Source organism: Globicephala melas, chromosome 4 (assembly GCF_963455315.2).
Source record: "Globicephala melas chromosome 4, mGloMel1.2, whole genome shotgun sequence".
Taxonomy (NCBI): Eukaryota; Metazoa; Chordata; class Mammalia; order Artiodactyla; family Delphinidae; genus Globicephala; species Globicephala melas.
The window spans coordinates 133,450,922-133,467,253 of NC_083317.1; the positions used below are offsets into that span (position 1 = coordinate 133,450,922).

Sequence of the window (16,332 nt, forward strand, 5' to 3'; positions counted from 1 at the left end):
TAATACTTACTCCATAGGGCTGTCATGAGAATTAAATTAATTAGTACACACAAGGCACTTCAGAGCAGTAGCTGGCACACAGTAAGTGCTCTTCCTGCAGTAGTATCATGACTCTTCAGTAGCTTTATTACCTTAGTTATCTTTGAGCTTCTGGTCTCTTCACCTGTTAACAACCTAGTTAACCTAATCTAACAACCTGAAAGCTGGAATTTGCATACTTCGCTTAAAAATAGTCAGGGGCTTTCTCCCATCCTCCTCTATCCTGTGGACTATTAGTGTTTGGTTGCCAGCCTCACTGAAGACGAGTCACAGCCTGCCAAGGCAATGGTTGAAAAGCTGCCTTGTGCCCTTGACCTGACACAGTGCCCTACCCTAGGCAGCAGCTGCTTGGAGACGCAGCTCTTTCTCTTTCTCCTGATCGCCATGTGGTACAGCTTAACTGAGTGTGGGGAGGTGGCCTTTGGACCAGGTCATTTGTGATGAGGAGGCAAAGGTGCATAATTAATACACAGGCAGTCCGTAAATCTCTCTCCGAAACTCTTTCCGTCCCTTACTAATGAAGTCAGAGAAAGGGTAAAAGTCTGTAATTACACTTGAAGTAATTAGAACCCTGCTTAATAGAAATCTCAAGACAGGAAGCCCAAGGAAGCAGATTACCCATCACTCCTGTCAGTTGGAATCATTCTCTCTAGGCTGGTCCTTCTGTAGGTCTCCACTGGGAAGCTGAGGACCAGACTGAGTTTACATAAAACATACGTACACACGTGTGTCACCATTCTCTCCCCCGAATGGCTGAAAAAGCTTCTTAGCTTTTTCTTAGCTTTACCTTTAATGAAAGTCTAAATTAGCAGAACAGATTCATCTTAAAGCCCTTTTCTAGAAATCCTTTAAATCTGATCATACTGTACTGAAATTGTCAAAGTGCAATTCTTACTTTTTAGCTCAGTGCTTCTCACTTTTAATGTACATGCAGGTCACCTGGGAACCTCATCAAAATGCAGATTCTGATTCAGCAGGTCTGCGGTGGGCCCTGAAAGCCTGCATTTCTAGCAACCCAGGCCATGCTGCTGCTGCTGCTGCTGCTGCTGCAGGGAACCAGCTAGGATGAGGAGGGGAGGACACGCGTGAGGGCAGAAGGAATAGTTCTCCATCCCACAGGTGACTTCACATCCCTCCTACCACAGCAACCATTCCAAACTTCTAATGAAGATCTTAAAAATGAATAAATTTGCCAATTGAGGGGAGAAGGTATGAGTCATCCTAGGCAAAGGGAACAGCATAAGAAAAAGCATAGCTCTTAAAGGCTATTTTTTAATGATGTTTAAAACCATTTTAAGGCTTCCCTTTATTGGTAGTGCACACAAGATGCCGAGGTTCTCAGCGGTTATCCTGTGCTCAGATAGGATTGTGGCTCCTTTCGGTCAGTGGTGGAAGCAAGATATGACCAGGAGAAAGAGGAAGAGTGTCAAGGCCAGGGTCTTCAGGTATATTTATCTTGAGAGGGTCTGACTTCTATCAGGTGAAGTAATATTGCCCAGCAGTCTTGGGAGGGAAATGGGAAGGTAGGGATTTCCCTAAAATCAGTCATCACTGAAGCCATCATGACATCTTTTCCTGGAACTTTGAACCTGGGCTAAGTCAGTCTATTAGTTTCCTGTGTTTACTGTTACAAATTATCACAAACTTGGTGGCTTGAAACAACACAGATTTATTCTCTCATAGTTCTGGGGGCAGAAGTCTGAAATCAAGGTGTCAGCAGGGCCGTGCTCCCTCTGGAGGCTCTAGGGGAGAATCCATTCCTTGTCATGTCAAATATCTTCAAGTATTTCTCTGCTCTGTCTTCATATTTTCATCCTTTCTGAGTGTATGTCATAAATTATATCTCCCTCTGATTCCCTCTTATAAGGACACTTGAGATTACATTTAGGGTCTACCCAAATAATCCAGGATAAATTACCTATTTTAAGATCCTTAACTTAATTATACTGTGAAGACTGTTTTTTTTCACCATATAAGGTAATACACACAGATTTCAGCGATTTAGGGTATGGATATATTTAGGGAGTCATTTTTTACCTACCATAGCCAACGTTGCTAAAGTACCTAGTGTGAATCAGAGGACAACATGGCCAAGAACCTGGTCTCCGGGGATAAATTAAAAGTCTTCTTTTCTGTCCCTCATATTCAGCCTGCTCCTCATACTCATATATACCCTTGTACCTACTATTCCTTCTCCTCTTTGACTACTCAGTTATCATCCATGAGCCTTCAGGTCAGGGGCAGTTTCTTCAGAAATGCCTTACCTGACCTCCTGGATCTGGTGAGCCCCCCTCTCACGGCATGACATTACTTCTCCTTGCAGAGTTGGAATTTGACATGGGTTTTGTGTGACTACATCTGGAAGGGCAATTTTGTGCCTGTCTTTGTGCCATCATTTTATTCTCAATACCCAGCGCATAATAGATGCTCAATAAATATGATACTCAGTGAAGGAATGAATCCTGGCTTCAACTCTTATAAGCTATGTGCATTAACCTGTTAGGGCTGCCATAGCAAAATATCACACACTAGTGTCTTAAACAATGGCAATTTTATCATAGTTCTGGAAACTGGAATTCCAAGATCAAGGTGACAGCAGGGTTAGTTTGTGGTGAGACCTCTCCTGCTGGCTTGTAGACAGCTACCTTCTCATGGTGTCCTCACATACCCTTTCCTTGGTGTACATATTGCAGAGAGAGAGAGAGAGAGAGAGACTTCTGATGGATCTTCCTTTTTTTATAAGAATACTAGTCCTGTTGGATTAGGGTCCCACCCTTATGACTTCATTTAACCTCAGTTATCTCCATTATAGACCCTGTCTCCAAATACAGTCACATTGTGGGTCAGAGCTTCAAGATATGAAGGGGAGGAGGGGTGGGAAGGTTCACAATTCAGTCCATAATGCTATGTGACCTTAGATAAACTCAATTTCTCAAAGCCTTGCTTCCCTCATCCCAGTTGCTTGGGGCAAGAGAGAGTTTTGCTCATTAAATGACAGTAAATGAGATAATATATGTGAAATGCTCAATACATTATCTGACACAGAGTTGAATTTTGGTAGTGTCGCCCAGAAGCAGACAAGGATTGGAAAGTAGATTATTTGGAAAGTGAAGGAAACACTAGAAAGGGAGTGGAGAAGTGGCAGGAAAGGGGGAGTGGCCAATAAAACAAAGGCTCTGATGTCTAAGGATTCACCACTGGGAGTAACTGGAGCTCCATCCACTGGGAAAACTCAGCTTCTGTGCAGAACAAACACCGCAGAGTTACCCCCAACCCTGGGCTAAAGGAGCTGGGAGATTTCTGTGCCAAAGCCCATCGGTTGGTTGACTCCACTCCCAAGGGTGTTAATCCCCCCCACTTTCAGCTTACTGTTCCTGTGGACAGTGGGCACAAACTCCAGAAGAACCTGTAGGCAAAGAGATGCCAATGCTGGCTGTTGGGAGCCCACAAGAGTCAGGCCTGAGAGGACCTGGACCTGTCCCCCTCTGTTGCTACAGGAGTCATCAGGAGCCCTTGGTTGTACCCTGTAGTGATGGGAGTAGTAATTGCTAGTTTTCAGAACACCAGGGATTCTCCTTGACAAAAGGTTCTGGGGTCAAAAAAGTATAAAGAATGCTCCTTCCATGGCTGTGCTCAGGGTGATTCACAACTAAAGCTCTGTTAATATCCTGCAGTTAAAGATGTCAAACTTTTTCTAATCGTGTGATTTCCAGACTTATCTACACAAAGACTTTTTCATACAATATTTACTTACCTTTTAATAAACGAAAGTTCTCTGACACATGCTTTGGGCATTATCAATTCTGGCTAACAGAGGTATGAATGTCAAGTATTGTAATTATGTTTTCACCTGTCCACCACTGTTATCTCAGAACAGTGCCTGGCACAGAAAAGATGTTCAATAAATGTTTGTTTTTGCAATAGAGTCTTAAAGCAATTTCCAGAAATAATCTGAAGATATTTTCAGTAAAAGAGATCTCATGAAGGACGAATGTCTAGTTCCCAAAATGACTGTTTTGAAAGTCTTTGTAAGCAAGTCCAGATGAACAAACACTTGTTGAAATATTGACCAAAATATTTTTTATTCTCCTGGTTTTGTTCCCATTTATCTAAATGAAACAGTGGACTTCCCTGAAAATGAGGATCCCTACTGTTAGAATACCGCCCACTTCACAGGGGGAGAAGCACTTCCTCCCCAGATCCATGTGTGAATGCAGATCAGGGACTTGATGGTGCTAATGTCCCTCTGATTGGACTTTGCTAATAAGAGTGTTTCCTCCCCCTATATTTCATCCTTCCGTTGAAGTCTAAGGGTTGCAACTGTGACCCCACTATAGGGTGAGAAGAATCAAATTAGAGGACTTCTGACAAGTGCATCCCCTTTAGCCCAGTGTTAAATGCTGCCTATTTGTTGGCCTCAGTATCAGCTGGGACAAGTGTAAGTTCTTGTCACTCTAAACCCCTCATCCTCTGACATGACCTAAGGCTGTTTTTGAGTATGATGCAGTTGCTTCAGGTGCAACAAAGCCTGTGTGAGAAGGGAATTGGCAACAAATAGACTTTTCTCTATAGATCGCTGCTTCAGTTGGGCATCCTACTATTTTTGCTCGAAGTCCTAAGAATGGCAATGCCAATGGCAACTCATTATCAATCATTATTACAATGAAAGGTTTGAAACCTTGATTATTACTCATTCTTTGGAGCTGAGTTGGAGGCCTGGGGCTGTAGAATGTTTGTTTGAATGCCTGCTTGATTAGCCACTTATTTACCCATATGACCATTTCTTAAGAAGGAATATTTCCTGGGAAATTGCTTGTCTTCCTAGCATTTGTAAAAGGCAGGAGGTGGTACGTGGTAGCATTCTCTTCAGACCCTACAAATGGAAACGTTGGCATTTCTAAAAAAGAGTGAGAAAGACCTGGTACCATCCTTGGTCTTCCTTGAAGAAAGAGAATGTGGATCTTGGAAGACACAGTCTGTAATGACAGTCTACCAATACCTGGTAACCCAATGCATGGATCATCTCAGGGCTGACAAGGTTGTTGGGGTCACTTGGAGTTATTGGGGTAGGTAACCAATGTGGATGAAACGCAGCAACAGTGGACCAAAGTATTTCTGAGACCAGATTTATTTGGGAACAGGGTATAATGTTCCCAAATAAATCTGTTACCTTTCTTTAGAGAGATATTGACCTGGCTACTGCTTATCAGTGACCCTTGTTTTGTCATCTATTCATGTGTCTTCCCTTCCACTCCCCACTGAAAAACCCCTGGAGAGAAACCACAAAGTCTTCTAATGTCCTTTTGCTGTTTGTCTTCTGTGTTTCCTGTGTTTTGGTTTATCTCAAGTTAAAAAGTAATGTCTACATTATTCTAGGAAATGGTAGCTTTTCTAGAACAAGTGACAATCTGAGAATTGGGGGGGTGGGATAATGATTTTGCCAATAGGACTAAAAGCACTGGAACATTCTTAATGAGTAGGATGGGAAAGGTGAGTTCAGAATTCAGAATTAACTATGGAAAGGAAAGCCAATTCCTTTATCATCTGAATTTTTTCATGTCATTTTATTGATAGTCAACTATAAATAAAAAACCTATGTTCTTAATCATTATGCTACACTGCACTTAATCAAAGCCAGTGTCTCCAGATTAGTTCATTCTTAAGCTTTAACTTGATTATTTCTTTACCATCTTCTCCATGATTACACATTGAGGCTTAAGCACTAACATGAGATCTAGGTCTTAAAAGCAAACACATGTAGTACAAATCCAGCTGTGCACATTTTCTGAACCTGTTTTAGGAGTTCGCTTACCAGTCATAATGTAACTGGAGATCAGTTTCTGGAGTCAGACCTATGTTCAAATCCCAGGCACACTCCCTCCTAGCTCTATGGCCTTAGGAATGTTACTTAAACTCCCTGTGTCTAACTTTGCTTCTCTATAAAAGGAAATTAATAATACCAAATTTGTGGGGCTGTAAAGTTAGCAACAAAATAACCACTAAGACAAAAAACTTACTGAATTTCTCCTTCCTCTCAGGGTCTATTCTCTCTCCCCCACTATATAGCCAAACTCATTGAAAGAATTTTCTTCTTGTCCATTTTCTTCCTCTTTCTCTCCTCTTCAACCTACTCCAGTCTGTTTTCTGCCCCAGACTTTGTTCTTTGCCTTCCAATTTAATGTCCCCTTCTTGTGACTCTTAACTCACTGAAGAGCATAACTCTCTGGTCCAGTGATACTTTAGGATGCCTCCCACTCTCTCTGTATTCAATCCATTTCCAAATTCTGACTATTTTACACCTATCTCATAAATCCAGTCTTTTCTCTCCATCTCCATAGCCACTATTACCTCTCACCTGTACTGCTGCCAGAGATTCATAAGTGGTCCACTCTCAGTCACCCCATTCATCGTCCCCACCATGGCCAGTGCATGTCTCCTTTGTGACAAGTTATATTTGTTTGACCATTTGGTTTATTACTATCTCCCCCACTAAAATGTAAGCTCCATGAGGTCAGCTATTGCATCTGACTATGCTTACCACTCTATTCTTAGTGCCTAGCACCAAGTTTGTTATATTTTGGGGACTAGATAATTATTTTTGGAATGAATAAGGCATCTCCCACATGATCTGTATACTTACATGGGAGTTCCCATTGCTCTCATTGATGTCATCAACATCATCATCATCACCTGGTGATTCTTTATAGAAGCACTCCTTCTTCAGATGACAGCCGACTGAACATTAGGATCTTTAATCTGCTTGGCCTAGGGAAGGTCTCTGAACTTTTTGCATTTGATATTAGCACACTCCTAATATTTTTATTGCTCTAACACAGAGACAAAATATATAAGGATTTCAGAGAATGGGTTTATGTCCCCACTCTTCACAGTGATCTCCTTCCCTTTCTTATGTGTACTTTTACCGATTGCTGCATTAAAAATTACTGCAAAAGTTGAAAGCTTAAAAACAAACACTTATTATCTCACAACTTCTGTGTGTCAGGGGTTGGGGCAGCGTGGCTGGGTCCTCTGGACCAGGGTCTCTCACAAGGCTGCTGTCGAGGTGCAGTTATCTCAAGACTCACCTTGTGGGAGAACCTGCTCCAGGCTGTTGTGCGGCTGCTGGCTAGCCTCTGGTTCTCACTGGCTGTTGAGTGGCGACATCAATTCCTGGCCATGTGGGCTGCTCCTACAGGGCTGTTCACAACCTAGCAGCCTGCTTCCCCCAGAGCAAAGGCTCTAAGAGAGAGAATGAGAGATGATGAGCAAGAAGGAAGTCAGTGATTTTGGAACCTAATCCCTGAAGTGATATCCCATCACTTTTGTAGTATTCTGTTCATTGAAAGCAAATCACTGGATCCACCCAACACTCAAGGGGAGGGAATTACACAATGGCAAGAACACCAGGAAGTGGGGATCACTGGGGCCATCCAGATAGAAGCTGCCGCCCACAGCAGAGGACTATGCTCTCCCTCTGCTGAGAGCAGAGCACGGCTTTCACTTTAGTCTTTTAAGCCTTGTCTCCTTTGGGAATCATGGGGAATCATGGGGTGCAGGCCCATCAGAGCCTCACTGCCTTGCCACCTTTCCCTCTCAGAAAAGAAAACAAGAGGGGATGGGGCAGGTTCTGCTGAGAATAGCTCCCAGTGGAGAGGACCCCAGTTACTCCTTTTGGCTTGTCTGAGCATCAGTCTCCTCATGACTTACTTTATTGCTTCCTATTGAATATAGTAAAAATAGAACTCTAGACGTTATCGATACAGGAAGTGTATATTTAGACCTTGAGTTTCCTTCCTCCCTTCACTCCATCCTCCACTCTGCACATTTTAGTGCAGAGGTTTTAGTGCTAATTTGAGATCATTCTGAAACTTCATCTCCTTTATGTTAATGTACATATCCAATATGTTTTGTCTAATTTTAATATAAATGTCTCAGCAATGATTAAGCCACCTCCATTAGTACTGAATTATCTGTAATCCCTTACACACTCACAGCACAAGCCATAAGAGGAAAGAAGGGAATGACCTGTATTTAGGAGAGGTTTGTCAAAGAACCTTGGAAAATAAATGAACATTGATGTCATAATTTCAAGGAGAGCTGTAAGTGCAAAATTTTGTAAGGGAAATACTAAAGAGTATACCTGCAAGTATATGACTAGTATCTCCACCTTGTGTTTCCTTTTGTACAGATTGTTTCCCAGAGAAAGCTGTCCAAATCCTTGTTGAAGCACGGGAACACGGCAGGGAAATCCTCCATCACGGTGAGCCCTCCCTAAGCAGCCACCTGCCCAGGCGCCCAAAATGGAACTGGCTGGTCCGACCCAGCCACGTGGGAAGCTGACCCTCTGGATGTTGGGAGTTGAACCCACAACTGCTCAACTGTCCCAGTTGCCCTTTCTTTTTTCCATCTTTCTCCTTCCTGACAATACAATTTTGACCTTTCCATTGTACGAAAAAAGATTTGAAAGTGAGGCCATTCACTTCAACTAAGCACTTCTGTAATTAAATGTAGGTTTTAGCAGGGGACAAAGATGGAGTTATTGAGCACAGTAAGAATACAGAATTGCCTGGAGTTTTCAAATCATCAGAGCTACCTATCCCCCCCAGCCCCCTGCCAAAAAAAGCTACCTGTCCCTGTTTCTCAGTTTCTTGAGAAAAAAAAATGCTCTAATATCATTTAGTCCAAGGTTTGGTCTGTTGCCTAAGGATGAGAGAGCCCAGCATTTAACTCTCCTCTCTAATATAATAGTTTGGAACTGCACTGTTCTATTTGGTAGCAATGTGATTATTTGAACTTAAAATTAAATAAAAGCAAATAGTCATTCCTTCCACTATCCATGTATCAAGTGCTCAGTAGTTCCATGTGGCTGGCCACTGCTATATTGAACAGTACAGATTACAGAACATTTCTGTCATTGCAGAATGTTCTATAAGGTAATACTGGAAGTATTTATAAATAAAATATTAAATGTTCAAGTAGAACTCCAGTATTTGAAACTTTGGCATCTTGTATTAGCACCCTTAAGAAAGATAGTCTAACCATTTAGCTGTGTGGACAAAAAATAATAGTAATAGGTAGAAAAAAGTACCAGGAGAATCTGAATTGATTGCAAGGCAGATTGTCTCGGGAGGAAAACCTCCTAAGTTCCTCTGAACATTCCTTTTTAACTAGAAAGTGACTGATTCATTTTTTAAAAATTTAAGCCATTTTTTAAAGGAAAAATTCAAAAATATTTTATTTCCACTGGTGAAAGTTTAGGACCATTCTCACAAGCACTTAGCTGAGTTTGTTGGCTTGAATATTAAATTTTAAAATGACACAGTCATGTCAGAGCTTATTCTTGACTGCCATGTTCAATCATGAACAAATGGTTCAAACGGTCTTTAAAGATGCCATTGGTGCTCTAAAAATCCATGGACCCACGGGCTCACTACCAAAGCCCACAATCGTAGATAAGACTTGGGATGGTGAACCCAGGTGTGAGATCTGCCACGGTTCTTTCGCAGGTGAACAAAAGCTCATTTTGTCACTTTTCTCTAAGACTTCTTGGGAATTTCCTTTCTCTACAAAGCCCAGAAAAACTTAATCTCCTTCCTAATTTTAAATATTTAAATACTCCTCTGTATCCTGTGTCCTTGGATCAGAACAATGGCTTCCATAACTTCTGGAAAACACTTAAAAGTATGTGCAAAATTTTCTAGGCTTTGCAAATGGAGGTCATAACTTTCATCATCTTTCCAAAGGTGTCTGTAACCACAAAATAGTTAAAGACCTCAGCTCAAGTGGAGTGTAAGAGGCATTAAGATGATATGGGACAAAAGAGAATTGAATGAAAAATGTAAATATGATGATTTCTGGTTTATCAAGTAGTTCTTCAGTTTTCACTATGTATCTGGACCCATGTTCCCTACTCTTCAGGTGCTCACACGTTTGGAAGGATCCTTCCCTCTTTAGACAACTCTTTTAGCTTTAATATTATGCATAAAATAAAAATTTCCAGAGCCTACCAATGTGTACTCAGAACAGATGAACCCAACTCATAATGGAAAAGTTGATCTCAGATAGAATGGAGATAAAATTGAATTAAAGCTCAGTGTCTCCACATAACAAATTTGATAAGGGTGTCCACACATTACGGCCTCTGAATGCATGGTGAAGTCCTAACATGATTTAGCAGTGGTTTAACCTATATGCAGCTACATTGGGCCTTATATTTTTGTTGTTGTTGTTGTTTTTCTACTGACTTCTTTTTTTTTAACATCTTTATTGGAGTATAATTGCTTTACAATGGTGTGCCAGTTTCTGCTCTATAACAAAGTGAATCAGCTATACATACACATACGTCCCCATATATACTCCCCCTTGCATATCTCTCCTCCCACCCTCCCTATCCTACCCCTCTAGGTGGTCACAAAGCACCGAGCTGATCTCCCTGTGCTATGCGGCTGCCTCCCACCAGCCATTGATCTTCGCTTGGTAATGCACATATGTCCATGCCACTCTCCCACTCCTTCCCAACTTCCCCCTCCCCCTCCCCATATCCTCAAGTCCATCCTCTAGTAGGTCTGCATCTTTATTCCCGTCTGGGCCCTAGGTTCTTCTGACCGTTTTTCTTCATTTTCTTTTTAGATTCCATATATATGTGTTAGCATACGGTATTTGCTTTTCTCTTTCTGACTTACTTCGCTCTGTATGACAGTCTCCAGGTCCATCCACCTCACTACAAATAACTCAGTTTTGTTCCATTTTAAGGATGAGTAATACTCCATTGTATATATGTGCCACATCTTCTTTATCCATTCATCTGTTGATGGACACTTAGGTGGCTTCCGTGTCCTGGCTATTGTAAATAGAGCTGCAGTGAACATTTTGGTACATGAATCTTTTTGAATTATAGTTTTCTCAGGGTATATGCCCAGTAGTGGGATTGCTGGGTCATATGGTAGTTCTATTTTTAGTTTTTTAAGGAATATCCATACTGTTCTCCATAGTGGCTGTATCAATTTTCTTTCCCACCAACAGTACAAGAGGGTTGCCTTTTCTCCACACCCACTCCAGCATTTATTTTGTAGAGTTTTTGAAGATGGCCATTCTGACTGGTGTGAGATGATATCTCATTGTAGTTTTGATTTGCATTTCTCTAATGATTAATTATGTTGAGCATTCTTTCATGTGTTTGTTGGCAATCTGTATACCTTCTTTGGAGAAATGTCTATTTAGGTGTTCTGCCCATTTTTGGATTGGGTTGTTTGTTTTTTTGATATTGAGCTGCATGGGTTGCTTGTATGTTTTGGTGATTAATCCTTTGTCAGTTGCTTCATTTGCAAATATTTTCTCCCATTCTGAGGGTTGTCTTTTGGTCTTGTTTATGGTTTCCTTTGCTGTGCAAAAGCTTTTAAGTTTCATTAGGTCCCATTTGTTTATTTTTGTTTTTATTTCCATTTCTCTAGGAGGTGGGTCAAAAAGGGTCTTGCTGTGATTTATGTCATAGAGTGTTCTGCCTATATTTTCCTCTATGAGTTTGATAGTGTCTGTCCTTACATTTAGGTTTTTAATCCATTTTGAGTTTATATTTGTGTATGGTGTTAGGGAGTGTTCTAATTTCATTCTTTTACATGTAGCTGTCCAGTTTTCCCAGCACCACTTATTGAAGAGACTGTCTTTTCTCCACTGTATATTCTTTCCTCCTTTATCAAAGATAAGTTGACCATATGTGCATGGGTTTATCTGTGGGCTTTCTATCCTGTTCCATTGATCTATGTTTCTGTTTTTGTGCCAGTATCATACTGTCTTGATTACTGTGGCTTTGTAGTATAATCTGAAGTCAGGGAGATTGATTCCTCCAGCCCTGTTTTTCTTTCTCAGGATTGCTTTGGCTATTTGGGGTCTTTTGTGTTTCCATACAAATTGTGAAATTTTTGGTTCTAGTTCTGTGAAAAATGCCAGTGGTAGTTTGATAGGGATTGAATTGAATCTGTAGATTGCTTTGGGTAATAGAGTCATTTCACAAGGCTGATTCTTCCAATCCAAGAACATGGTATATCTCTCCATCTATTTATATCATCTTTAATTTCTTTCATCAGTGTCTTATAATTTTCTGCATACAGGTCTTTTGTCTCCTTAGGTAGGTTTATTCCTAGATATTTTATTCTTTTTGTTGCAATGGTAAATGGGAGTGTTTTCTTGATTTCACTTTCAGATTTTTCATCATTAGTATATAGGAATGCCAGAGATTTCTGTGCATTAATTTTGTATCCTGCCACTTTACCAAATTCATTGATTAGCTCTAGTAGTTTTCTGGTAGCATCTTTAGGGTTCTCTATGTATAGGATCATGTCATCTGCAAACAGTGACAGCTTTACTTCTTCTTTTCCGATTTGGATTCCTTTTATTTCCTTTTCTTCTCTGATTGCTGTGGCTAAAACTTCCAAAACAATGTTGAATAAGAGTGGTGAGAGTGGGCAACCTTGTCTTGTTCCTGATCTTAGTGGAAATGCTTTCAGTTTTTCACCATTGAGGATGATGTTTGCTGTGGGCTTGTCATATATGGCCTTTATTATGTTGAGGAAAGTTCCCTCTATGCCTACTTTCTGCAGGGTTTTTATCGTAAATGGGTGTTGAATTTTGTCAAAAGCTTTCTCTGCATCTATTGAGATGATCATATGGTTTTTCTCCTTCAATTTGTTAATATGGTTTATCACGTTGATAGATTTGCGTATATTGAAGAATCCTTGCATTCCTGGAATAAACCCCACTTGATCATGGTGTATGATCCTTTTAATGTGCTGTTGGATTCTGTTTGCTAGTATTTTGTTGAGGATTTTTGCATCTATGTTCATCAGTGATATTGGCCTGTAGTTTTCTTTCTTTGTGACATCCTTGTCTGGTTTTGGTATCAAGGTGATGGTGGCCTCGTAGAAGGAGTTAGGGAGTGGTCCTCCCACTGCTATATTTTGGAAGAGTTTGAGAAGAATAGGTGTTAGCTCTTCTCTAAATGTTTGATAGAATTCGCCTGAAAAGCCATCTGGTCCTGGGCTTTTCTTTGTTGGAAGATTTTTAATCACAGTTTCAATTTCAGTGCTTGTAATTGGTCTGTTCATATTTTCTATTTCTTCCTGATTCAGTCTTGGCAGGTTGTGCATTTCTAAGAATTTGTCCATTTCTTCCAGATTGTCCATTTTATTGGCATAGAGTTGCTTGTAGTAATCTATCATGATCTCTTTTATCTCTGCAGTGTCAGTTGTTACCTCTCCTTTTGCATTTCTAATTCTATTGATTTGAGTCTTCTCCCTTTTTTTCTTGATGAGTCTGGCTAGTGGTTTATCTATTTTGTTTATCTTCTCAAAGAACCAGCTTTTAGTTTTATTGATCTTTGCTATTGTTTCCTTCATTTCTTTTTCATTTATTTCTGATCTGATTTTTATGATTTCTTTCATTCTGCTAGCTTTGGGGTTTTTTTGTTCTTCTTTCTCTAATTGCTTGAGGTGCAAGGTTAGGTTGTTTATTCGAGATGTTTCCTGCTTCTTAAGGTGGGCTTGTATTGCTATAAACTTCCCCCTTAGAACTGCTTTTGCTGCATCCCACAGGTTTTGGGTCGTTGTGTCTCCATTGTCATTTGTTTCTAGGTATTTTTTGATTTCCTCTTTGATTTCTTCAGTGATCTCTTCATTATTAAGTAGTGTATTGTTTAGCCTCCATGTGTTTGTATTTTTTACAGATCTTTTCCTGTAATTGATATCTAGTCTCATGGCGTTGTGGTCAGAAAAGATACTTGATACAATTTCAATTTTCTTAAATTTACCAAGGCTTGATTTGTGACCTAAGATATGATCTATCCTGGAGAATGTTCCATGAGCACTTGAGAAAAATGTGTATTCTGTTGTTTTGGGATGGAGTGTCCTATAAATATCAATTAAGTCCATCTTGTTTAATGTATCATTTAAAGCTTGTGTTTCCTTATTTATTTTCATTTTGGATGATCTGTCCATGGGTGAAAGTGGGGTGTTTAAGTCCCCTACTATGAATGTGTTACTGTCGATTTCCCCTTTTATGGCTGTTAGTATTTGCCTTATGTATTGAGGTGCTCCTATGTTGGGTGCATAAATATTTACAATTGTTATATCTTCTTCTTGGATTGATCCCTTGATCATTATGTAGTGTCCTTCTTTGTCTCTTTTAATAGTCCTTATTTTAAAGTCTATTTTGTCTGATATGAGAATTGCTACTCCAGCTTTCTTTTGGCTTCCATTTGCATGGAATATCTTTTTCCATCCCCTTACTTTCAGTCTGTATGTGTCTCTAGGTCTGAAGTGGGTCTCTTGTATACAGCATATATAAGGGTCTTGTTTTTGTATCCATTCAGCTAATCTGTGTCTTTTGGTGGGAGCATTTAGTCCATTTACATTTAAGGTAATTATCGATATGTATGTTCCTATTCCCATTTTCTAAATTGTTTTGGGTTCGTTATTGTAGGTCTTTTCCTTCTCTTGTGTTTCTTGCCTAGAGAAGATCCTTTAGCATTTGTTGTAAAGCTGGTTTGGTGGTGCTGAACTCTCTCAGCTTTTGCTTGTCTGTAAAGGTTTTAATTTCTCCATCAAATCTGAATGAGATCCTTGCTGGGTAGAGTAGTCTTGGCTGCATGTTTTTCTCCTTCATCACTTTCAGTATGTCCTGCCACTCCCTTCTGGCTTGTAGGGTTTCTGCTGAGAGATCAGCTGTTAACCTTATGGGGATTCCCTTATGTGTTATTTGTTGTTTTTCCCTTGCTGCTTTTAATATGCTTTCTTTGTATTTAATTTTTGACAGTTTGATTAATATGTGTCTTGGCGTATTTCTCCTTGTATTTATCTTGTATGGGACTCTCTGTGCTTCCTGGACTTGATTAACTATTTCCTTTCCCATATTAGGGAAGTTTTCAACTATAATCTCTTCAAATATTTTCTCAGTCCCTTTCTTTTTCTCTTCTTCTTCTGGAACCCCTATAATTCGAATGTTGGTGCGTTTAATGTTGTCCCAGAGGTCTCTGAGACTGTCCTCAGTTCTTTTCATTCTTTTTTCTTTATTCTGCTCTGCAGTAGTTATTTCCACTATTTTATCTTCCAGGTCACTTATCCGTTCTTCTGCCTCAGTTATTCTGCTATTGATCCCATCTAGAGTACTTTTAATTTCATTTATTGTGTTGTTCATCGTTGCTTGTTTCATCTTTAGTTCTTCTAGGTCCTTGTTAACTGATTCTTGCATTTTGTCCAATCTATTGTCCATTCTATCTCCAAGATTTCGGATCAACGTTACTATCATTATTCTGAATTCTCTTTCAGGTAGACTGCCTATTTCCTCTTCATTTGTTAGGTCTGGTGCATTTTTATCTTGCTCCTTTATCTGCTGTGTGTTTTTCTGTCTTCTCATTTTGCTTATCTTACTGTGTTTGGGGTCTCCTTTTTGCAGGCTGCAGGTTTGTAGTTCCTCCTGTTTTTGATGTCTGTCTCCAGTGGCTAAGGTTGGTTCAGTGGGTTGTGTAGGCTTCCTGGTGGAGGGGGCTAGTGCCTGTGTTGTGGTGGATGAGGCTGGATCTTGTCTCTCTAGTGGGCAGGTTCACGTCTGGTGGTGTGTTTGGGGGTGTCTGTGGCCTTATTATGATTTTAGGCAGCCTCTCTGCTAATGGGTGGGGTTGTGTTCCTGTTTTGCTAGTTGTTTGGCATAGGTTTTCCAGCACTGTGGCTTGCTGGTCGTTGAGTGAAGCTGGGTGCTGGTGTTAAGATGGAGGTCTCTGGGAGATTTTCGCCGTTTGATATTATGTGGAGCTGGGAGGTCTCTTGTTGATCAGTGTCCTGAAGTTGGCTGTCCTACCTCAGAGGCAGAGCCCTGCCTCCTGGCTGGAGCACCAAAAGCTTTTCATCCACAGGCTCAGGATAAAAGGGAGAAAAAGTAGAGGGAATTAGTAGAAGTATGAGGAAAGAAAGAATGAAAGGAGGGTAGGAAGGAAGGAAGAAAGAAAGAAAGAAGCAAAGAAGGAAAGAAGGCAAGAAGGAAAGAAAGGAGGGAGGGAGGGAGGGAGGAAGGAAGGAAGGAGGGAAAGAAGGAAAAAAGACAGAAAGAAAGAAGATACAGTAAAAATAAAATAAAGTATAATAAAGTTATTGAATTAAAAACTTCTTATTTAGAAAAAAAAAAAAAAAAGGGACGGAAAGAACCTTAGGACAAATGTTGGAAGCAAAGCTATACCGACAAAATCTTACACAGAAGCATACACATACACCCTCACTAAAAGAGGTAAATGGGGAAAAATCCTAAATC

At 40.2% G+C, this 16,332-nt stretch overlaps 1 protein-coding gene across 3 annotated transcripts in view; it reads left to right on the forward strand.

Moving 5' to 3' along the window:
* CPNE4 (copine 4) overlaps positions 1-16,332 on the forward strand; it is a 583,236-nt gene that overhangs the window by 407,846 nt on the left and 159,058 nt on the right. For all 3 annotated transcript variants that reach the window (XM_060298612.1, XM_060298611.1, XM_030876424.2), the window contains one exon: positions 8,228-8,299. In XM_060298612.1, coding sequence (XP_060154595.1) covers positions 8,228-8,299 — 72 coding nt within the window. The remainder of the gene's footprint in view (positions 1-8,227; positions 8,300-16,332) is intronic.